This window comes from Eublepharis macularius, chromosome 11, assembly GCF_028583425.1.
Source record: "Eublepharis macularius isolate TG4126 chromosome 11, MPM_Emac_v1.0, whole genome shotgun sequence".
NCBI classification, from domain to species: domain Eukaryota; kingdom Metazoa; phylum Chordata; class Lepidosauria; order Squamata; family Eublepharidae; genus Eublepharis; species Eublepharis macularius.
The window spans coordinates 80,338,530-80,362,323 of NC_072800.1; the positions used below are offsets into that span (position 1 = coordinate 80,338,530).

A 23,794-nucleotide genomic window follows, 5' to 3' on the forward strand; every position below is an offset into this window, starting at 1 on the left:
TCTTCAGGGGAAGTTCTTTAGCTCAGAGGCAGAGCACATGCTTGATATGTAACAAGGCAGGGCTTTTTTTCTGGGAAAATAGGTGGTGGAACTCAGTTGGTTGCCCTCGGAGAAAATGGTCACATGGCTGGTGGCCCCGCCCCCTGATCTCCGGGCAGAGAAAATGTCTGGAGATCAGACTCCCCTCTGTCTGGAGATCAGGGGGTGGGGCCACCAGCCATGTGACCATTTTCAAGACGTTCCGGAACTCCGTTCCCCCGCGTTCCAGCTGAAAAAAAGCCCTGTAACAGGGATCTTGAATATTAAAAATATTGCAAGCAGCAAGCTGGAGAAAGTCTCGGCTCCACATGTGCTTTTAGGGAAAACCCCTGCAAATCAGAAGTGATGGTACTAGCTCCATGGGTCAGGGCTCTGATGGTATAAAACGGTTCCTTTTAAGGTTGAGCTGGGCTCGATGAAGAGGAAGAAAAGTTGGAAACTTCTACAATTATTCAACAGAGGAAATGTTTATATGTTTCTGTACAGATTGTCTAATGTTGTAATCGTTCCTGACATTACTGATTCTTTCCAGGCAATCATTGCCTTCCAAAGAACTGTACAAAATTATTCTTGCACCCTAGTCCTAAGCTTGGAGATGTATATGCTCAATATTGCTGCCTCAGTCTGTAAGCCATCTATTTAGTAATCCCAAAGCACTCCTATAAATAACATCTAATATTTATGTAGTCTTGTGGAAATAGGGCCTGTAAAATAGGGGAGTCCTTTGATTCGATTTCCCTTAAATTCCTATGTTCCATCTCTGGAATTCTGAATTGTGTAGCAAGGGTGGCCCTCTGAGCCAAACTGGGACAATCATCTTGGGCTTGGATAAAGGTTTTTTCTCTTAAAGTCATTCACTCCAACATCCAACATTCACTCCAACACTAAAGAGGTCTCTTTTTCTCATTTGGATAAACTTGTAGAGCCATTACTTCAGCTCCTTATCACACTTTGTTAACCGCTCTGAGTGAGTGTTAAGTTGTCCTGAAGTAGTTGTTGTTGTTATTTCCTTGGTCTCCCTCCATTCAGTCACCAGGCAAGACACCATGTGCATGATCAAGAACCATTTATTTAGGTTCTTTGTAGAGCATGATTTGTAGAGCACAATGTGTTTGCTCAACTCTGTTGGTATTCTTTCATCTGGTCAGCTTCCTGACTATTGCTCATATTTGACTGTTCCCCTGTATAGACATGCCTTTATGTTGGTGCACCTAAATGCCTTACCATCTAGAGTTCTGGAAGGGAGGTATCATAGGCAACCGTATTCTGAGAGAGCAGGTAACTGTGGTATTATAGGGCGTGTGGACACTGTATATCACAGGGGTGGCCAAACTGCGGCTCGGGAGCCACATGTGGCTCTTCTAGACATATTGTGTGGCTCTTGAAGGTCTCTGAGTATTGCTGTGGCCATACATTTTATTTTAGTTTAGTTTATTTCCCTCTCTCCCTCCCTTTCCTCCTTTCTTTCCATGTCTTTTCCTCCCTCCTTTTCCATCTTTCCTTCTTTTAGTTTAGTTTAGTTTATTTCCCTCTCTCCCTTCTCTCCCTTTCCTCCTTTCTTTCCATGTCTTTCCTTCCCTTTCCTTCTTTCTTTCCATGTCTTTCATATTTTCAATAAAAATGTTGGGGTTGCTGGGTCTGACTCAGAAAATACCTGGGGACTTTGAGGGTGAAGGCTAGCAAGGATGTGCCATCACTTTCATGATGTCACTTCCAAGTCAAAGGTCGGGTGATGGCTCTTCCCAAGCTCCACCACTTCCAATGATGTCACTTCCAGCATACTGTACCCAAATCCCACCTCTTCCTGTGATGTCACTTTCAGGACACTCCCCAAACCCACCTCTTCATCTGAAGTCACTTCAATGTATAATGTCTTGCGGCTCTCAAACATCTGATGTTTATTCTATGTGGCTCTTACATTAAGCAAGTTTGGCCACCCCTGGTATATCATATGACTTTTGAATGCGGCTATTTTTCTGAAGCTAGAAATCTTTTAATTTTTTCCTTTGCTCCAAAATATAGATAAGAAGGAGACATTACCTCTTTTATTAGAAAATAATAGTAGACTCATCATTATTTCAGTTGAGAAATTTTATGCAATTTTGATTGATTTTCATAGCTATTTAAATGTGGTCTAGGTTTTATATTTTACTAGTCTGCTTAAAACTAGTAAGTTATGAAGTAGTGGGGGAGGGGAGAGAGAGAGTGAAATAAATGGCTTAGGCATACAGAACACTGCTTGGCACTCTTAGCTTCCTTAGTACAGGTAGCTTTGAGGTATGAAATGCCAATAAAATTGCCCTAGAATAAGTGCATCTTTACTCTTGCTTTTGAAAATGTGTAACTTTTCTAATTTTCAGTGGCTTTCAATGCTCAGGTTAGCACAGATGCTAAACTGATGGGTTAATTCCAGACAGAGGTATGGAAAGCCACACGAGACACTAGAATCTATTTCACAAATATTATCCAATTTATTTACATCTTTTGCTGTCATATAAATCCTGTGCACACCATAAAAAACATAGCCTCCTACGTTACCTTGCTGTTTTGGATTACAAAGCTCAAGAGCAAGGACTGTCTTTCTACACATTTGCCTTTTTCCTTGGTATTTGACAACTTAATATAGTTACCATACATTACTATATTCAAAAGGAATTTCAGTTATTTGGGAGTATTGTGTGATGTTTCTGCTTATCTTGCCTCAAGGATATGAAATATGGCTGAGAAGAATTAAAAATATTTGAAGTTCAACAAACCCTCCTTAGAAGATGGAAGTGGAGGTTCAGATGCCATAATAGTCGTGCAAAATAGCATTTTATATAAGTCACACTCTCACAGGCCTAGTTCTGACTGACTGGTAAGGCTGTTCCTGGATAGTGCCACTTTAAACTGCAGGTAAAGGCCTAAACGACTGAAGGCTCCTGTACAAATGCACAATAAATCCTCGCTTACAGGGAACTAGATGTCACTGGAGAAACTAGTTTAAAACTTTTTCCTCATGACACACAGCTTTTTTGTTATTAAGTGTTTATTTTGCATAGAGGAAGAACATTCTGTGAGGTCAATCACCAGCCATCTTCAGGTTGAAGAAGTATAGTCCAGACACCAATTTATCTCCTGTCAGAAATGTAGGCCATAATCTCCATTCTCTAGCTCTAATGTGGAAATAATTAGTTTCTGTGCCCAATGTGGGGTGGGGGGAATGACATGTGTAGAGTTTTGCACATAGAAAACACATTATAAACAGCAACTTATGTTAAGGCTTATTGGCCTTTTCTGATTTAAACAAGAGTCCAGCAGCACTGTAAAGACTAGCACATTTAATTTCAGCGTAAGTCAAAGCTCATTTAATTTCAGCGTAAATCAAAGCTCACTTTATCAGATGTATGAAGCGTACATCCATAATGCAGGTACACATAAGCAATCTTTATTACTGCCCGCAAGCCATAGAGCACCGGAACAAACAACATTAATTAATTAGTGTACAAGTTTACTTAAAGCTACAGCAGAATTATGGGATGCTGGAAATGTTACTAACATGATCTGAGTAGATTGATTACACTTTGGACTGAATCTTGTATTAGACCACCCTTTGCAACATTGCTAGCTCTGTTGTTTGTCGCTTCAAGAATAAATATCTCTGCCTAATGGATGTAGTAAGAGCTCTGTGGCTCAGAGTGGTAAGCTGCAGAACTGCAACCCAAGCTTTGCTCACGACCTGAGTTTGATCTTGGGGAAGCTGGGTTCAGGTAGCTGGCTCAAGGTTGACTCAGCCTTCCATCTTTCTGAGGTTGGTAAAATGAGTACCCAGTTTCCTGGGAGTAAAGTGTAGATGACTGGGGAAGACAATGGCAAACCACCCTGTAACAAAAAGTCTGCCTAGAAAACGTTGTGATGTGGTGTCCCCCCATGGGTCAGTAATGACTTGGTGTTTGCACAGGGGACTACCTTTTACCTGTTACCTAATGGATGTACACTTCATGTATACGATGAAATGAACATCTAAGGAAAGTTTATGCAAAACTAATTATTCCACAGGGCTTTTTACTCAGATTGGAAGGTAGTACTGTAAGGAAGCGGTCTCAAAGAGATCCATCAGTAAAAGAATAACGAGGGACCATAGATTTTACTACTGTTGTTGTGTGATAGACCATAGATTCTACTACTGTTGCTATAAGTATGATCCTACTGTGTAGTTCCTATGTTGTTTAATATGAATTGCTCATGCTGTTTGAGTATTTCTTCAACTCTGTATTAGATTTATGCTGGTTTGCAAATTTGCTTGTTACATGTTTATTGAAATATCTTTGAAACTTACTGTACTGACTCTCTTTGTGTAATCTGCCTTGAGAAAGGCAGACAATAAATAATTTAAATAAACATATTATATTGTTCATTGAAACATATTTGAAATTGACTACGCTGCCTTGCCTAATTCATCTTAAGTCTCAGTGAGAAAGGCAGGCTATAAATAGGGTTAATAATAATTACATATTATTATAGATCAAGATGGGTAGCCTATGGAAAAGAGCAAGAGTCCAGTAGCACCTATAAGACTAACAAAATTAGTGGTAGGGTATGAGAGCCAGAGGTATCTGAAGAAGTGAGCTGTGGCTTACAAAAGCTACCTACCACTAATCATACATATTGTTATGTAATGATAATTATTGCTATTATTATTATACCTTAAATAATAAGATAATCACATTATTATTAGATCAAGATGGGTAGCTGTGTTTGTCTGTAGCAGTAGAAAAGCGCAAGAGTCTAGTAGCACCTATATAAGACTAACAAAATTTGTGGTAGGGTAGGAGCTTTCGTGAACCACAGCTCACTTCTTTAAATACCTGAAGGCTACTGGACTCTTGCTCTTTTCTACTGCATTGTTATTTAAGATGCAGTAAGACTCCTGTTTGTTATTTAAGAAGCGGTAGGACTCCTGTGTCCACGTCTACGCGCCTGGAATTAGCCTCCTTCTGCATATTTTCAGTCAGCAAATATTGACGCCTCGCGCCCTTTTTAGGAATTTATGAGGTACCAGCAGCCAGAGGGCCAGCGCGGGGATTACACCGTGACAGGGTCAGTGAAAAGAGGAGGGAAAACCGAAGTCGACGCCACTGCGGGGAGGGAGGGAGCTGCGATGACGTAACAGGCGACCATAGGCGGCAGGAGGGGGCGGGTGGGATAGGAGGGGGCGGAGCCTCCCCCAAAGTAGGCGAGCGGCTGAGCAAGTTCTAACACCCCCCCCCCACCGCAATGGCTTAGTCAGTTTTATCATCCGTCCATTCCCCCCCCTCGCCTCCGAGAATGGTTCGGTCCGAGGCCGGCGGGCCGCTCCGCCTCCGAACCCGGAAGCGGGCGGTTGTTGTCAGTCAGCGCCCGTGAGGCGGGAGCGCGCGCGCCCGAGGGCGAGAGAGATGCGAGGCGCCGCCTCAGCCGGTCCCGCCCGCGCCCTGCCTCCGCGCCCGCCCCCCTCAGCCAGCGCCTCAGCCGCCGCCGCCTCGGGAGGAAGCGCGGCCGCCGCCGAGCGACCATGAGCGGCTCCGGGCCCCCGCCGCCGCCCGACCTCGGGCCGAGCCCCGGGCCCGGGGGGGATTCCGAGCCGCCGCCCCCGTCGATGCTGAGCGTCGACCTGGCCGGGCTGGTGTCGCAGTTCGCGCGGAGCTTCGCGCTGGTGTTCCCCGTGTACGTGCTGGGCTACCTGGGGCTGAGCTTCAGCTGGGTGCTCGTCGCCCTGTGCTGCCTCTTCTGGGTGCAGAGGCACCGGGGCGGCAAGAGCTCCCGCCTCGGCCGGGCCCTCGCCTTCCTCCACGACGAGGAGCGGGCCGTGCGGCTCGCCGTCTCCACCGGCGACCTGCCCGCATGGGTGAGTGAGAGCGAGCGAGCGCTTGGCCCGGCGGGCGGGCGACCTGCGGGCGGGAGCCCCGTCCGACCTGCCCTGCCCTGCCCTGCCCTGCCCCTCCGCCGGGCGAGCTGCGGGCTGAGCCGCCCGGGGCTGGCGCTGCCTTCTCCGTCTCCTGGGACAGGCGCTTAATTTCCGACCGCAGAGGAGCTGGCGGGGGTGGCACGCCTTTCCTGGGCTTGCCGCGTCGGATCGCGAGAAACACGAAAGCGTGTGCTGCCGGGATCCAGGCGGTTGGGCTGCTTTAGTTAAGGGGCTGAAGTTTGTGTTTTAATCCTAGATCAAGATGGGTAGTCGGGGACCGGAGCCCTGTTCGTTAGGTGCAGGCGGGGAGGTTTTCACTGGGCAGTCCACCAAGACCAGTTTCAGGCGGGTAGCCGTGTTGGCTTGCAGTCGAAGAGCAAGATCCGGGTCCAATAGCACCGTAAAGACCAACTAGATTTCCAAGGCACGAGCTTTCCAGAGTCGCTGACTCTCGAAACCTCGTATCTTGGAAGTATAGTTAGTCTTTAAGGTCCTGTTGGACCCAAAACCTAGACCAGTGGTTCCCATAGTGAGCAGTACCACCCTCTAGGGGGTGGTGGGATTACCCTAGGGGGTGCTAAGAGGCAAGGGAGTGGCTGGGGGATGCTGGAGCTGGCCCTCTCCTAGCACGTTGTTCACTTATTTATGATCGGCCAGGCTAGAGCCCAGAGCAAAATACTTCAAGCGTCTGCCTCTGCATGGTGCTGAAATCTGGTGGAAGTTGTTGGAATGTTTGGATTTTATCATCTTCCTTAGTGGGTGGTGAAAACAGTTATCTTGAATATTGCTTTTTATAGGGGAGGGGAGGGGGCACTGGGAATGAGTTTATGGAACCAAGGGTGTGGTGGCAGTGAGAACCACTGATGTAGACAGACCCTGTCCTGAGTCTGCTTGTGGCTCTTAGCTTTCCTTCATGGGTTTTCATTGCTGCTCCTTGACTTTCAAAGTATATGCTAGGACTCAGCTTCTAGGCTGAATGATTCTGGAGGGGATTTGTCCCCTCCCCCCTGAGCTGAAACCCCTTCTTTCTTAAGCACTTACCAGGCAGTGACAGTCTTGTTACAGACCATCTCTGGCCTCCCTGAAAGGGGACTTGCTTGGTCACAAAGTCCTAAATTTACTCCTAAGAGTGAGTTCCAGTTGGATCACTTTACACCTGAAAAGTGATCCGATGTTGTCTTATCTGTAATCTGGGGATTATTCTGTATTCTTTGAAAATAGTTTCAGGTGGATAACCATGTTGGTCTGGAGTCTAGAAGAGCAAGATACGGATCTGGCAGTTCTTCGAAAGTATTCTAAATGTCAGAAGTGATCTGGGACGGTTGGCCCTCATTTTAGAATTTTTTTACCCATTCTTTCTCTGTTTCACGTTTCTAAGAATGCAACTTCCTTTTGTAGCTCCCACAAAGCCCTCCTTTTGCAGTAGTTGTCTTTTAAGATAATGTATTGAGGATTTTTTGCATGGGTCCCCTATTTGCAGTGTTGTTCTTAGCATTATAAAATTCATTCCTGAGGTAGCAATCCTACTCAAAAGATCTTCCTCCCCTGTATCCCATAGGTTCTGACATGTATCTCAGAATTTGCTTTTATGGACTTTCTCCTGTTAGGCATGCACCTTATAGGTATTCCCTCTGTTTAGTCTGAGGGGTGGAGTTTGTAAACAGTTACTCTTCAGAGCATTGCAGCCTGTCCTTCAGGTGCTACCTGTCTTATTCTTCCTACTACTGTTGACTTGCCCGTTAGGCAGGATTCCTACACATGTTGACAGGTCTCCTTTCCCTAATTGGATTTGTGGTCCAAAATGTTTCTAACGCTCCATGCTGTTAGTATCTCCATGGAACACAAAACAGTAATTTGTGGGTGTGTCTGCTGAATGCACGCTAGGAACTTTTAACGTGCAAACAAAGCTTCAGGTTTCACTATGGTTTGTATTAAGAAAACATGATTGATATGTTTGCCTGTTGTCAGTACAGCTTTAATATGATCCATTCCCCAATCTGTTTTGTCCTTACACCTTATCAAGTGTATCAGAGGGAGCTGGAGAAGTCACCTTTCTGAAGCCTGGTTGCAACAAGCTTTTGTGAGAGCAAAGTGCAGTTTGGTTTCTGTGAATGGCTGTGTGTTTTGAAATATGGTTTATTATGAGTAAGAGGATGAGAAATTGCCAAGACCATCTTAATGTTTAGTATATACAAGAATAGCGGGATCCATTTGTATAGAGGTGCATGTATTTGGTATGGGGGAGCATGTCTAGGTACATACCTTAGTGTCTGATACATGCATAATCATACATACACAGTAGAAAGCGTATTTGGGTAAGTGCAAATGTTTGGTTAGGAACAGCGAGTACAGTGGATAGTGTTAGGTATTGAACAGAATCTGTGCATTGTAATGTAAAGTGTTTTTGTCTGAGGTGATAAGTAGCTTAGATGCCATCTCCAAAAGTTTGGGAGCTTTCTCCCGCACCCCCTTCTAATAGAGAACCAGTGTGGTATAGTGGTCAGACTAGGAACTGAGAGATCTGGGTTCATTTCCCAACTCTGCTGTGGAAACTTGCTTGGCGACCTTGAGCCAGTCACATACACTCTCAGCCTAATCTACCTTACAGGGTGGTTGTGAGGATAGCATGGAGGAGAGGAGAATACTGTAAGTTTCTTTGGGTCCCCATTTGGGAGAAAGGCGGGTGTAAATGAAATAAAAAGAAAACACATTTTATTTTCTTCAACTTTTCTAATAATTGACAATAAGTTGCATTGGTAACAACATAGAAAACTGTTAAATTCACAGCTGGCCACAAAGTAAAATCAAACCACTGTGTACGTAAAACAATGGCTATGAATGTGTTTTTGAACATGTTTGTGTTGCATGTTCTTTATAATGAGTAAAAAAATGGTAAGGTTTAGTTTTTGAATTATGAAAGTTTTCCCCCAGTTAACTTTCTTCTCTTAAAGAACGGCATTGATTCAGGACTCCTTGTAAAGTAGTTCAAGGGAAAGCTGAGCTGAAATGGCTCCTGTTTTCATGAACATTTTTACAACGTCTGCATAGGGTTTCTTCTATTTAGAATCATTTGGCAATATGCAAAAAGGTCCGAATATGACCATGGGGTTGTCCCGTTGCTGAGGCACCTGAGCGGATGCTCTTCTTTTGCCATTCTGCACTGCAGCAGTTTCATCCCCTCATGCACCATGGCAAGATGGAGAATGCATCCCTCAAGCAGCCAGATTTATGCCATATTGTTATGATCTATTATGCATGCATGAAGCTGCTATAGTGTTGTTTTGCAAAATAAGAGTATCAGTTGCCTTGGTAGTGGGTGTGTTCCCTCCTGCCATCCATTGACAGTGAGGGAACTTTCAGTTAGCTTTGTTTGGTCTTACTGACACTTAACAGCCACATTTGATTGACTGTGTGGCTCCATGATGTCACAGTGTTCCCTATATGCTCTGTTTTTGAGTGGGGATTATGTTATCCTGTGCTGCCTTTTATACCAAAACAAAAAGTTGATGGATGAAAATTTGGCATAGCTGTGAAAGGGGTACCAGAGATTTCCATACGTAACAGATAATTTCTTTTGTTGGGTACCCTTTTCCTTCCATAATTACTTGGTGGTATTCTTGTTCTGTCTACCATTTATGTTGTAGGTTCCTCTCCATTCCTGCTTTGCCAGTTTACTTTTGGCTTTTTTCGGCGTGCTTTCAGTGTACGTATTATGTTTGGGTTTTTCATTAGCATTTGTATAGATGGCCTGGTTTTGTGGGAACAACATTCTATAAAACCGATCCTGAAAATCTAGAACATTACTTATTTTATAATAACTAATATGTAGCTTTATAACTGTCATAAAACTTGAAATTAACAGTTGCCGCTTGTAGAAACTTTCAGATTTCTCTACATCTTGTGTCTGAGAATCAGTGTAGCACAATGGTTAGAGTGTTGAGTTTAAATATAGAAAACCTAGGTTCAAATCCATGCTCAGTTAATACAGCTCAAAGGATAGACTCGGACTTAAGACACCCTGCCTGATAGTTCTAAGCTTAAAATGCACCTAAACTTCTTAGAGAAAGGTGAAGATACAATGTTCTTGTGATTAATATGCTAAAAATGTGCAGGTTATGGGAAATGTTATAATTGAAGATTGACAGATAAGACAAACATTAGTTGACGTTTGGGGCAAATAGGTGGAGCACCTCCATAAATCTGTAATGATACATATTTTTGTAGGTAAAGGATTAAACATTTATATCATAGGCATAGGGAATATAAGCAATACCTTTTCATGGCAAAAGTAGCACATACAATAGATTTTCCATTATGTAAGACTCCTGTAGTGGATATAACTTTTTGTTAATGAGGTAATATGCTACCATGAGCAAAATCGGTGTTAGAGCAAGGCAGGGTCTCAGGTCAGGGAATGTTAAATGTGACATATTTTTTGGGACCTGGATATTAGAAATGCAAATCATTGAAACTGAAGTGTCCGTCAAAAAGTGTATATGAAAGAGGTGACATCAGCATGTTCCAGGTTGCTAGTCCAATGGCAAATAATTGTACTGGCATGTTCAGTGGCAGCATCTGTGGCTTGTGCTGTGCCCAGGCCAAGAATAAACATGCCTTGTCATAAACACTTCAACGTTGCTTCAGCAAAGAAGCGAAGAGCAAGACATGCATGCCAGTATATTATTTGCTTAATAGCCACATCAGAGATCTATTTCTGTATTTTGAAAAAGCACAAGAATTGATCAAGCATCAAATGATCTTAGAAACAGTCCTTTGTCATAAACTTTACGAACCATTACAGGCTATCTGTAAGGTAATTATAGGAAGTACCAGTCTATAAACTGCTGCCCTTGTACATGCCAAACAGTTTCTTAAATCTAGTTAAGATGCATCTTAAACTTGATTTGTGTATATTTAATAGGGCTTTGTGACGGTAAATGAATGCATTGTGGCTATATTTGTTTACTCTTTCATGAGTGGTGTGTATAGCCATGTTGTGCTTTAATATCATGAGTCAAAGTACTTAATTACTTCTATGTAGTGAGATATGTCTGATCCCCTATAAGTAGAAACGTGTGGGATTTTCTGTTCTCTTCCTGCAATGCCAAAAGAGCTTGAGTCCTGCTTGCTGCAGTTGGTGAGAGAAGAAATGGATGAATACAGAGTGCAGCAGCACCATTGGAATGAGTTGTGATTCCTCCAGCTGTAATGCTCTTTCTTGTTCTAGTCCTGCAATATTGCATTGCCCTGCTCTTCTTCCTCACCTGCTGTAGCAGGTAGGAATCCAGTTCTGGTTCATAACCAGCTTTGGGAAACCACAGAGGATAATACTAAAGCCTCACTATGGTGACTTTCCCTTAGAGTAGGGGCAACATTTCCAATATTCCAATACACATTGACCCTTTCCTGTAGAAGGTAACATATAATGCCTGGTTAAATGTCAGAAATGAAAGGGGGTGACTGAATAAGTTTTGTCATAGCCAGAGATCTGCACAACTCCTTATCCCACCATGTGATCAGCAAGAAACGAATAAATTCTGTGTCGTATAGTATCCTTTCTGAAATATATGCTGTCAGTGTGAGCTTTCTTGAGCCTTTGCCATTTAAATTTTTCCAAACATTGTATAGTTGTGATTCCTGTTCATCATGAACAAAAATGAAACAAGCATACTAGCTGTGCTTTGAACTGTTGGGGTGGGGATTTTCATTTTAAATATGCAGAACTTGTGTGTTTATAAAAACTTCTGGAAGAATCTCTTAGTGACATTCCCTTGCAATGAATCAGTGCAATAACATTTTTTCAAGGGGCTGCTAATTTCACCAGTGAGTTAGATTTTTTCCCCAGGGCATTATAATGTGGCCTTTGCCTGCTTAAGTTCTTGGTCAATTAACTGATCAAATATTGATTAAAGGTACAATCCTGAGCATGGTCGCATCCTTCTAAGCTCTTTGAGTCAGTGAAATTAGAAGGTTATAATTCTGTTTAGGATTGCACTGTAGATTTTCCATTGACTACAACTTAGCTTGGGGGGTAAGCCACCTTCATTCCTGACTTGTCAATAAATTACACCATAATAGAATTTTTAAAAATCTGTCACCTATATGGTTGTATTGTAGTCTTCTTGGAATTTTGACCATAGTCAAATAATACGTGGCCAGTTGTCAATATACCAGCATGCCAAACTTTCTGAACCCATTTTCTTTAAAGTTTACTTTGTATCATTTGTCTAGGAAATGAAGTGTATCTGCTTGAAAGTAACTGGATTAAAATCAGTGGAATATTCAAATAAATGTGTCTAGGAATGAGGTTCAATTCCGTAGTAAAGGTTGTCATCAAATTTAATTGGAAAATGTGCAGTGGTTTTGTAACTAAAAATGAGACTCCAGTGTATCTTTAGCTGAAAATAACTGTCATATGATGAGCATCACATTGTCATTTGGCTCTCCTTATCATATAGCAGCATGAGTTAGTGATATATTTCCATTAGTTCCAAGGCAAGTACCTGTGCATGATGATAAAATAACTGGATTACATGTTTGCCAGTATACTTGAAACATGAATTTTAAGTTGTTATATAATTAAAGTATTTCCTGGAATACCTCTTCAGGATTCTGTTTTCATAACCTTCCTATACTTTCAGCTAGTTGTCAACACAAGTGTCCTTAACTCCAACCTTGTTTGCTTGTGTTGTTGTGATACAGCACTGAGTGTTCCTTTAAGTATATATTTATAATGCTATTTTACTCTTAGTAGAAATACAATAAATGTATGCCTTTTCATGTTCAAAATAGCTGCATTCTGGAAGCGTTCCAAAATGTTGTTTAATATAATGGTGTTAGCTAGACCCTAGAGGGAGAGGAGTGCTTCTAGAATCCACGAACCTGGATCCATCGTTACTAGCAGTGCTCTGTTATTTGTAATAAGATTTTTCCAGGACAGAGTGCTGCATGATACTTTTCCAGTAAGTAATCATGGAAACATTGTATGCCCTGCTGATGTTTGTGTGATGGAAGTCTAAGAGCAGCTGAGCCTGTGGCATGATTCAGACTTCCTTCCTATTATGTTGCTCTGTGCTGTTAATAACGTTCTTAAACTTAGTAATTCAGGAAATGCTGTGGCACCTTTTTTACAGGAGTTTATCCTTTAAGATTCTACAGCATGCACTGATACTGTTATTTTCTTGTTAGTATTGTCTAACATGCCTTATTTTCTCTAAGTTGTGGTCAGAAATTTCCCATTTAGATTTTGGACGTTAGAATGGATGAGCTGCCTGTTTCTCTAGCAAGTGTGTGAAAACATGTTTATCTGGTCCCTGCACTGCATTATTAATCATTCATGTAGCTCTTTTAAGGCATGCTTGCAATGCAGGTGAACTTCCATTTGTTATAGTGGTGACATTTGGCTAATTGGTTAATTATATACCTGATCAGCTGCTACTTATCACTGCTGAAGTATTAAAATTGATTCCAAGTATCTTTTAAGTTACACTCTTCTGGAAATTTTTAACTTTTTTGTCCTATTTCAGTTGACTTCTTTTGTTCTCCCTTCCGTTACTAAAAAAATGAATCTGAGAGCAGTGATCTTTAAAAGGGGGCCACGTGGCCCTGCCAAGGAGAGTTCTGCAAGTTTTGGGAGGCAATTGGAATTTTAGAATTTCAGCCAGCTCCTTCTCCACTTGCAATGGTGTCTGACAGCCAGTGGAGAAGGCATGTTTTATGCAGATTTCCCCACCCTGGGGGAAAAAAATCAGCGCCTGGAGTTCTCTTTCAGGCCTTTAAAATGTGGATAGAAACAGGAATGCCCTCTTCCCACTTGGGGAAAAGACAATAATATAATACTTTATCCATAGATTGTACCTATGTAAATAAAGTTGCCATTTCTGGAGTGCTGCTTTGTGTTCTAAGCGTTGTAACTTTAGTTCTTGCTTAGGATGCGTTTGATGATGTTGGTGCATATTGATGGGCAGTAATGGGTTAATAGTTAAGAACTTGCTTATTTAGAGCCTTTCCCACACTTCCTGTTGGCTAGGGAAAGTGTTGTGGTTGAATTTGTGCAAAGTGTAATATTTAAAAACAGATAAAAGTGAGGGTTACTGAGCAGAGGAGCTGCCAGGGCACAGCATACATTCCATTTGCATATTTTTGAAACAGCGTAGATGCCCCAATTTCCTCCACCTCCAACATGTTGATGCTTGCTAAATAGCACAAGTCAGTGAACACTTAGCATATTTTTTTAAAACTCACACGCCTCTGATAGTCCTTGTGCTAGATCTCCAATCCTTGCTATCTGCAATTACTAATGCAGTTAGTGATTTTTGGTAAGGTCTACGCCCTGAAAGTTGAGGAATGGGTTATAGACTTGCAGCACTTAATTGGTTTTGAGTCAAACCACAGCATAAACTTTACTCCTAACATCTTAGGATTGTACTACAATAATGCCTCCTCTTAGGATTGTGCTACAATAATACCTGCCTGTGTAGAGAAATCCTCCTCTTTAGCAAGCTCCTTATGTTCCTTTCCTCCAGGACCCAGAATGTTCTTTGACTCTTGTGACAGGTACCACCGTGCTTTGCAACTGAATAAAACTTCCTACAGGCCTGCCTAGTGAGTGCAGGCTGTGTTGTACAGACACCCAGAGATTCAGGAGCCCTCAGGTACACAATGTGAATTGAGGAGGTTGTATCTGCAAGTATCTTGATTCCAGGCCTAGGAACATAGGTATGTAATACTCTCTGCAATGCCCTATGCAATAGAAGTGCTTCCAGGGTGCTTCTCTCAAGGACAAATGATAAATATCAGGTGTTCTCATGGAAGGATCTGTCAGCTCATTTTTTGATGGTGTGATATTTCAAAGTCTACAGATACGCACACGAGTAACTTATGACTGGTGGTAACTGCTGCTCAGGACTTGGGCACCTGAAAAGCCCTGGGAGTGAAATTCAGACCGTTTTAAAGGAAATGAGCAGCATCATTGAAGCCCCATACCAAAACACCCGTGACAGACTGATGAACAGCAAGACCGTTCTGAGTTGAGAAACCTGGGAACAGAATTCTTACAGTACCTTCGTGATGGAGATGGCATCATTTTGGATGCCATCTGTTGTTGTAGGTAAAAATGTCTTGCTTGCGCGTCTGAGTGCTTCTTACTCAGATAATTGCACCTCCATGCCATTAGATCTTTGATCTCAAAAATTCTGCAAGGTATCTGCCAACATACTGTGCACAAATGACTAGTGTAGCAGAAGAACATTCTATATCTAGAAAGTGTGCAAGGATGGAATTTTCTCCATTCAGATTTCTGACAACAGTTCCCTTTGGGTATGTGTGGCAACAAGGAAATGCATATTCCAAAGGAAACCGTATGTTTCAGCCTCAGGTCCTGGACAGCAGAAAAAACAGGACAATTGGGAGAGATGCTGCCAGACAGCAAAAAAGACCTCACCATGCAACCTGCAAGGGCCAAGAGTATAAATGGATGAGGAAGCCATATCCATGTTTCTGAGATTCATGCAAAGTTGGGTGAACATATTTACTGAAAACCAGTTCATCATGAGCATTGCTACTGCAAAAGTAACTCCTTGGGATATCCTGTGAGATTTGATGAATGCCTTTGTTAATGGGGAACAATACTATGCCACCTTCTGGTACGTGGGAGACTGGAGAATAATCCATCTAAACGTTTGCAGAATGTAGTGATGACAGTCTGAAAATTTTCAGCTGTATGAAAAAGAGCAAAAGAGCAACATTGAGGCATATATGATTTAGTGGTAGATTACATACCACAGCAATTGGTGTCAGGAGAATTGGGTCAAGCTTTGGTAGAGGTGTGTTTAAGGCTGTAATGGGATTGCATGTGTTCACAGTATAAGTACATTTGCTGACAAAGGGAAGGTAAGCTTAGCTTAACCTACACTACTATTTCCCACAGTCAGTTTTTACTGTTTGTTCTAGATGATTTCTCAAAACGTGTAAAATGGCAAATGTACTCTTCATGGACTTACAGAAGGGATGTGAAGCTCACATAATTTCAATCCCTGCCCTTGGAATTCAGTATGAGTTCTTCCACACATCAGGTCCAATAAAAAGTAACCCTTGTCACTCACTATTGTGCTGCAAGCAAATTGCAAAAGTGGACAAGATTCTTTATGGAAACCTGAAGGTTTTAACTTTGAATTCTTAGGTTTTCATGTTCACCACGTACTGTCTTCAAAATGTACAGTACTTAATAGTGTTCTGTTATGATTTATTCTCTTAAGTAAATGAAATGGAAAAGCTAAGGAAATGGCTACTTTTTTTTAAACAAAGCTTTTGTGCTTACATTCTCATACAGTGTAACCGATTTTTCAAAAGGGGTGACCTTTTGTATATTTTCCTGCCACTCAGATTAAGAGCTTGGCACCATTTTGTTAAGGAGTTTGTATCAGAATTCATCCAGGTAGCTGGCTAGAAGAAACTGTTCTCGTGTATGCGTGTGCGTGCCCATGCTCTGTCCGTGGGAGAGAGCTTCCAGTACTGAAATGAGATGAAGTTTTCAGACCAGCTTGCTTGTGTTTTAATCAAATGTTGCACTGATACAGAAGAGAACATCAGTCACTAGAAGCACTATAATAAACTAGGTAATAATGTCAGATTGCAAAGTGCTAATGTTGAAATCAACTGAACATTTGAAATAGATTGATGCAGTACTGCAGTGTGTGTGTGTGTGTGTGTGTGTGTTGATGCAGTACTGCACTGTGTGTGTGTGTTGTTACTGAGTTCTAAGCCATGACTGATGTAAGTAGTTTTTACAGCTAATCTAGACTTTGGAGATGATTTTAGAAAAAAAAATTAGATATGTGACTGGCTGTAGAAGTGCTCTTCAATGCCAGGTAGCTTTTTGATACTGTTAACACCTTTGTGTTAACCTCTGTTAACACCACAGATTCTAGACCATCTGTAGACCCTTGTCCATAAGTAGATTTCATGATGACAGTTGAAGCTGCATAGCAGTTCTTGCTGCATCATCAAAAGTGTAGTAGTTACATGACTTGATTGCAAGTTTAGGGAAGATTGGGGTGCGCATGGTCTGTTAAAACTATTATTTCTGCCAGACTGTATAGTTATGGAGAAAGTGTCTGCCTTTGAAAACTAGAAATATGGTGTCCATGTTGCCATCACAAGCGGCTTCATAAATCCTAAAATACAAAATATATTGATTTTTAAAAATTGGCAATATGAAAATTTCATAAGCTTAATGTGTAGATAATACTATTCACCTTAACACAGGTGGGGTGATGTAATCACTTTTACTTGAGAAACTCTGGGTTGGAGCTAACACCTTTTTCTGCTGATGAAGGGATGAAGGGCTCTTGCTGAACACTTAAAAGAACAACATGAACAAAACCCACACAAGAATGAGGGGTTACAGTACAGAGTGAATTGGCCAGCATCAAGCAGAAAATCTGTTAGGCTTCTGCCCATTTACTCCAGATGTTTGAATGTACAGATATTTTTATATAGGTTATTGTGAAAGTAGTACTGTCAGCCTTGAAGAATAATATGCTTATTGTGCTATAATACGCTTTTGCAAATATGCGACAGCCCTTGTTCCACAGAAGGGCAGTGTACATTAGCCGTCCTAGTTCTCAGACTGTAGTGGTAGCGGGTTGTGTGAGCCACAGAGGCACAAGTAGGAATTAGTCCGGTGCTATCTGTGAGTTAATCTTATTTCACTGTAGCAGCATCTGGATAGGTAAAATGTAGAGTACCACTGTTGAAAGACTGAGCCTATATTTTGTACATAGAAGGTTCCAGGTTCAGTCTCTGGCATGTCCATTTGATATTAGGATATTGCCTCGCTTCTTGAAAGCTGCTGCCAGTTGAAGTGGACACAGTACTGGTCTGGTTCTGTTTAACTGTATTTGTCATAAAAGCAGCTTCATATGTTTATAAATATGTTAACATTGTTGTAACATTGGTAAACCAGTCCAAAATACTTGCTTTTCATTTTGAGTGCCACTTACTGTCCTGCTGTATAGAAATAAGCTTTTAAGAGAAGGTATTTTTATGTCGCATCCAGATTTATTTTAGCAGTTCAAACCTTTAATAGCTAATTCATTCTAATTCACTTAACTCTTGTTTCTTTTAGCGATCATGCAAAGGGAAGAAGAGATAACTAGGATTGTTTGTGTTGTGCTTGCTTGATTGCTTAACGAGAGATTTACAGTTCCCACCCTTTTATGGCACTGTCATATCATGAATATTTAACTTTAAATGAAAAAAATAACTGATAGGCACGCTGCACATCTAGCACGGGAGGAGATGATGAAGAGTTGTTACAGGCAACTAGAATGTTGTTTCAGCTTCTGAATATTCTAGACTCTGTGTGCGCATGTTGTAGTATTCAGGTTTTTATGCAGATGGAGTTGAACTTGCCAGTCCTATGCAGTACAGGCAGGTTTTATCTGTGTTGCTGTAACAGGCCTTAGGGCATTCTTAATGTCTGCTGAACTGATACACTGCTAATTAGTTCCTTCTGATTTTGATGTTTAGAAACCTGTTCTCAAAACAAGATACCCTCCTCTCTTTTCTATACTCGTTTTTATTGCTACATTAATGCTGTCACTTCTAGCACACGGGCTTGAGTTCAGAATAAATGTATTATGAAATGTGGCTTAATGACTAAGCGTTTTCAAAAACTAAGCTTACCATCTGCCTGGAAATAAAACATGTACTGCATTTCTCTCCAAACACTGTATCTTGTACTTGTTTTGTGTTTTAAAATATTGAATTGTAGCCAATGCTTGTGGAAGGGCAATTCCAGTGACAAGAGGAAGATTTTTGGGGGCGAGTCGACTCCCAACTCCAGTCCCAATTTGGGGCCTTGCATTGTTTCTGGGGTTCCCTTGAATCTTTGAGAATGGCATTTTGAGATGTGGTGGGAGTGTAGCAGGGCACATGAGGAGGCAGGAAAGTTCCATTCTGTGAGGAAAACTCTACTCACGTTTGGGGCTGCAGAAAAAAACATCCTGTCCCTTTAATAGAGGCTTTCAGGGATGTTGTTTTTCAGGAGATGTTACTTACCTCCATGCTATGAAAGGCTTCAACTGCCAATTTCTATATATTAAGCCTCTGTTAAAGGGACAGGACCTTTTTCTCCAGATCATTTGGTAACTCTTACTTGTGCTTTGAGTAAAATCCATTATTACGAACTATTGAATACATTCTGATCACACTGAAATGCCCGTTATGGTACTGTAAATTATAACAGAGGGCCCTTGCTTTATGCTGTAGCAGATCTCATGAATGATAGGTATGTGGGTGAATATGCTGTTTGAGGTATGCTCGTCCTAGAAAGTATAGCTCTTCTAAGGTATTATAAGTGCCATAAATTTTGCCAGATTACCTACTGTGAGCAATCAGCACAGCCTGGGTCTTTTGTTTCCTGCAGTCTATTCTTGTTATCAGATGTGGATTGAAGGATACTGTTAATTAGCCCATGCAAACCACACATTATGCTCTGAGACTAGTGAAATATATTTAATAAGAGATTTTACAGAGATTAAAACCAGCATACCTGGTTTATCTTCCGGGAGCCTCATCCCCAGGCCAAGCAAAGAGGAGAACTTTGGAAGTATTTATGGATTTTTTGTAGTACCCTTCAAAGACTACAAATTTAAATTGATGTAATAGTCTGTTTATGCTTTAGGTGAGAATGGTGATTGTTTTCCTCCAGCCATAGATATTAACCAGTCCTATTGGCTCATCAACCTTTTCCTTTTGGGGAGAGGTTTGATGTTTTTGGCACTAGTACCTTTTATTAGCCTACATTTGGTCCTTATTAGTTAAGTAGAACCTGTCTGTAATCCCAGACACTATCTCATTATTTTAGGTAATTAATTGTAATGCCCAGAGTGTCATAAGACAAATTCATTTTTTAATGAGGTGCACCTTTTTTCTTTGTTAGGACTGAGACCTGGTCTGAGCTCCTACTGGATAAGCTGATGGAGTTATGCTTTCAATAGAGAGTGACGGCCATGCTTAACACTAGCTACTTCTGAACCAACCCCACATAAAACAGCAAATTATACTTGTGCGGAATTTATAAAACAGATTCGCACATGAAAATACTAAATTAGTTACTGAAAAACATTACTATATGGACTTTTTATTTCTCCTCTTGTACATTTTTAAATCCAAAGCCTTATTATGTAGGGCACTGGTTAGGGAGAATAACTTTATTTAGACCATTGTTATACTGCCTGCCCAGGAGCTTTTCAAAGGCGGCTTACAAAAAAATAAGAAGTAAAAAGTATTATTAAAATCCAGCATTTAAAAGCCCTAGTCTAGCATAAAAACAGACCAGATAGCTTAAAACAATGATTTCTCAGCTAAAACAGTGCTAAAAATCAACCCATTCATTAAAAACTTGAGTGTGCAGAAACTTTTTGGCTTGGTGTCTAAAAGAAAGCAACGCAGGCTCCAGTTGCGCCTCAAGGCAAAAGGCGTTCCATAAATGAGGTGCCACCAATTAAAAAGCCCTGTCTCTGGTGCCACCTGCCTCACCTTGAAGGTGAGGCCACAGAGAGCAGATCTTAACTGATGGACTGTGCGGCATAGGAAGAGACAGTCTTTAAAGTACCCTGGCCCCAAACCATTTAAGGCCTTAAAGATAAGAAACCAGCATTTTGAATTGTGCCTGGAAAACAGATGGGTAACAAGTGCAGATCTTTCAGCACAGGGGTGGTACGTTCCCTGTAAGGCTATCCACTGCATTTTGGATCAGTTGAAGTTTCTGGACATATATAGGTTTCCCAGTCAGTCTCCCATGTAGTCATTGACCAGATCCAACATGACCTGGGATATAATACTTCTATAGACTTAGCATATAGTTTGTGAGCTCTGGTGATCACCCTCTTCAAGAAGGGGATGACAGCCATGAGTTGAGTACATTGTCCTTGTTTGACACAATGATCGTTAAGTAATATGAAAACTAATATGACTCAGAAGCCCTTGTAAAGACCTGGTTGTTACCAGTGCATCATTGTAAGTCCAGGTCCATGGACCCCAAGCCACCTAGAAAGATGACTTTTTTTCCCCATAGAGACCCATGGAGAGTGTAGGAGGATGGGGCACCTTGTTTGGGGGGGCATAACATGGCCCCCCAAAGTCCAATCTTTCTGAAACTTGGGGGGTAGTTAGAGGAGAGTTAGGAGAAGGTCTCCACCAAGTTTGGTGTGATTTGGACAGAAAATGCCCCCCCAGACTCCCGGAAAGCCGGGAGAAGGTTTTCTCATTGAAAACAATGGCCGAATCAAGCCGAAACTCGAATACCGAATCGGCTTGCTGTTTCAGTATTCCCTGAATACCGAAACAGTTTCCTGATTCAGTTAAAACCGAATCAGGTTTAACGGAACAGGCAGGCCTTGCACACCCCTAGTCACAACCCATAGCAAGCTTTAGGATTGGGTCATATGTGTGTGCTGAAATAGGAAGAATTTCTAAATGTAAATAATTATCAGTTCACAGAATCAAAGACAGCTGTTACTGTATTCAGCTCATATTTTACACTTGGCTGGTTTAGCTGAGCACAGTTCTGCCCAGAAGGCTGCTAGTGCTAGTCCTTTTTTCCTTAGTTTATAATAGAGAAATCCTCATGTACCCAGTTGACTTTGCTTAAAAAGTTAAATTATGCTGATGCTGTATAACTGCAAGGGATACTTGCAAGACAGATGAAATCTCAACTTAGGTTTTTAATGGTATGATATATTCTGTATTCATTAAAATATTTTGGGTTTTTTTTCACTGTTTCTTAAAAGAAATGCTAAGGAGCAGCAGAATATCAAGGGAAAAACACATAACAATTGTCATCTTTGTAGAGACTGTTTCCCTTATGCTTCAATGGGAAACACACACAGAGGCAAATATTAGCTGCACTCTTGATTTCTAGAATATGCTTCTGTTGATAACCAAAACAGAAGGGATGCCTGCTTTTCTTGAATAACAGCTGAGAATAGTACATGAGCATTGAAGGTTTTGGAGGAAATGGCAGTTCAAGCATGTTGAAGAACATACAAAAAGGAGGAATATGGCTGTTGAAAGCAATTTAAATGTCTCTTAAGACAGTGCAACTTATATAACATTAATCAAATGTTCTTACTTAATTAATGCATATCTGTTTTTAATCCCGTCATTGCCAGGCTGGTGTTTGCTTTAGCTCCTATCAAACTTGCTGCACAGATTGGTTTGTGACAAAAAGGGAGTGATTTTTCATTGCCTGGGGACTGTCATACACATAGGATATGGGCTGGCACAGAACTAACTTTGGAATATTTTGGAGCTTTAGTGCAGAAACTGGACTCGTCCTTCCTCCATAAAGGGAGGAGGGTGAATGAATGTGCATGGGGCTGGGCAGCCCTTCGAGTGCCTTCCCACCCCCTTTATGTGCCATTACTTTAGCAGCTGCTGGTGGAAAATTCTCTGTAACAGGTATTCCTGCCATAACTTTAGTCTTTATTTCATATTTTGTGAAAGAGCCTCATTGCTGAGGGAATGAAGGGGGTTGTGTGTGTGAGACTATGTGTGAAATGAGTAAAATTAATATTATAGTGCAGTTGGGGTGTTCAGTATCATTTTTATTTGACATATGATTAGAGGCTTTCTTCAAGTGTTAGATCTGTAATAAACTTTTTGTTAACCTTTACAAGTATATTGTTTTTAGCAATCTTGAAGTTAATGTCTTCACAAATGCAACTATCAAGCCTAAGCTAATAGGATTGGCAGTATTTTACCTGTCTCCAAAAATAGTCATGCAGAACAATATTAAAACTGTCTTAAAATAATTGATATCTTGGAAATCCATATACTTCCCAGACTTCGAGGTTGTTGGATGCATCATTAGAGTTAAATCTGGTTTTCTGTTTAGTAGCCAGAGTAGCTAGGAACTGACATGTTTAAATTTTTTTGAAAAAATTGTAAATAATTCTGAAAGCATTTGTGTGAATTTAAGTATTTTAATATCTGTGTGAGGCTTGACTGCCTCAAGTGTTTCAACTCTGTATGAATAAAATATTATATTCTAGTACTTAAATGCATCCAGTATACATTATTGATAGGTCTCATGTACTTAAGCTCATTAAGAATGAAAACAATCAGGAACAAATAGCCCTTTCAGTTGAGGCTGTATAGGTTTGAGATGAAATAACATACTGTATGCAGACAGATTAAAAAACTTCTATTAGAGGAACAATCCATGACTTAGCCTTTTTTTTGCTGTGCTGAATCAGCATCACTAATAAAAATAAAATTGTTTATCAGCGTTGGCTAGCAAACCCTGATTGAAAGGGATCCCCATTTAATCACTCTTAAGAGCAGTGCTGATCTAACCTTTTAAATTGTGGTTAAGAAATAGCATGGAGTGTGATCTTTTTATTTATGTCATTTACGGTCTTCACCATAATTTAAAGAAAGGAGTGTTAGATTTACCCCATCCCAAAGAGCTAGATTATACTTTTTTTAAAAAAATCAAGGCCTATTGGAAGAACTTAAACATATAACTGGATTCTTTTAATTAAAAAAGGGCAGGGCTTTTTTTCAGGGGGAATACGGGGGAATGGAGTTCCGGAACCTCTTGAAAATGGTCACATGGCTGGTGGCCCTGCCCCCTGATCTCCAGACAGAGGGGAGTTTAGATTGCCCTTTGTGCTGCTTGGCGGCGCAGAGGGCAATTTCAACTCCCCTCTGTCTGGAGATCAGGGGACAGGGCCACCAGACATGTGACCATTTTCTCTGAGGGCAACCCACTGAGTTCCGCCACCCCTTTTCCCAGAAAAAAGCCCTGAAGAGGGGAAT

General features: G+C 41.2%; 1 protein-coding gene across 3 annotated transcripts in view; it reads left to right on the top strand.

Annotated features, from left to right (window-relative positions):
• The first annotated feature begins 5,489 nt into the window (after positions 1-5,489).
• ESYT2 (extended synaptotagmin 2) overlaps positions 5,490-23,794 on the top strand; it is an 83,047-nt gene continuing 64,742 nt past the window's right edge. For all 3 annotated transcript variants that reach the window (XM_054991714.1, XM_054991715.1, XM_054991716.1), the window contains exon 1: positions 5,490-5,905. In XM_054991714.1, the coding sequence (XP_054847689.1) occupies positions 5,573-5,905 (333 nt within the window). In that variant the 5' untranslated portion in view covers positions 5,490-5,572. The remainder of the gene's footprint in view (positions 5,906-23,794) is intronic.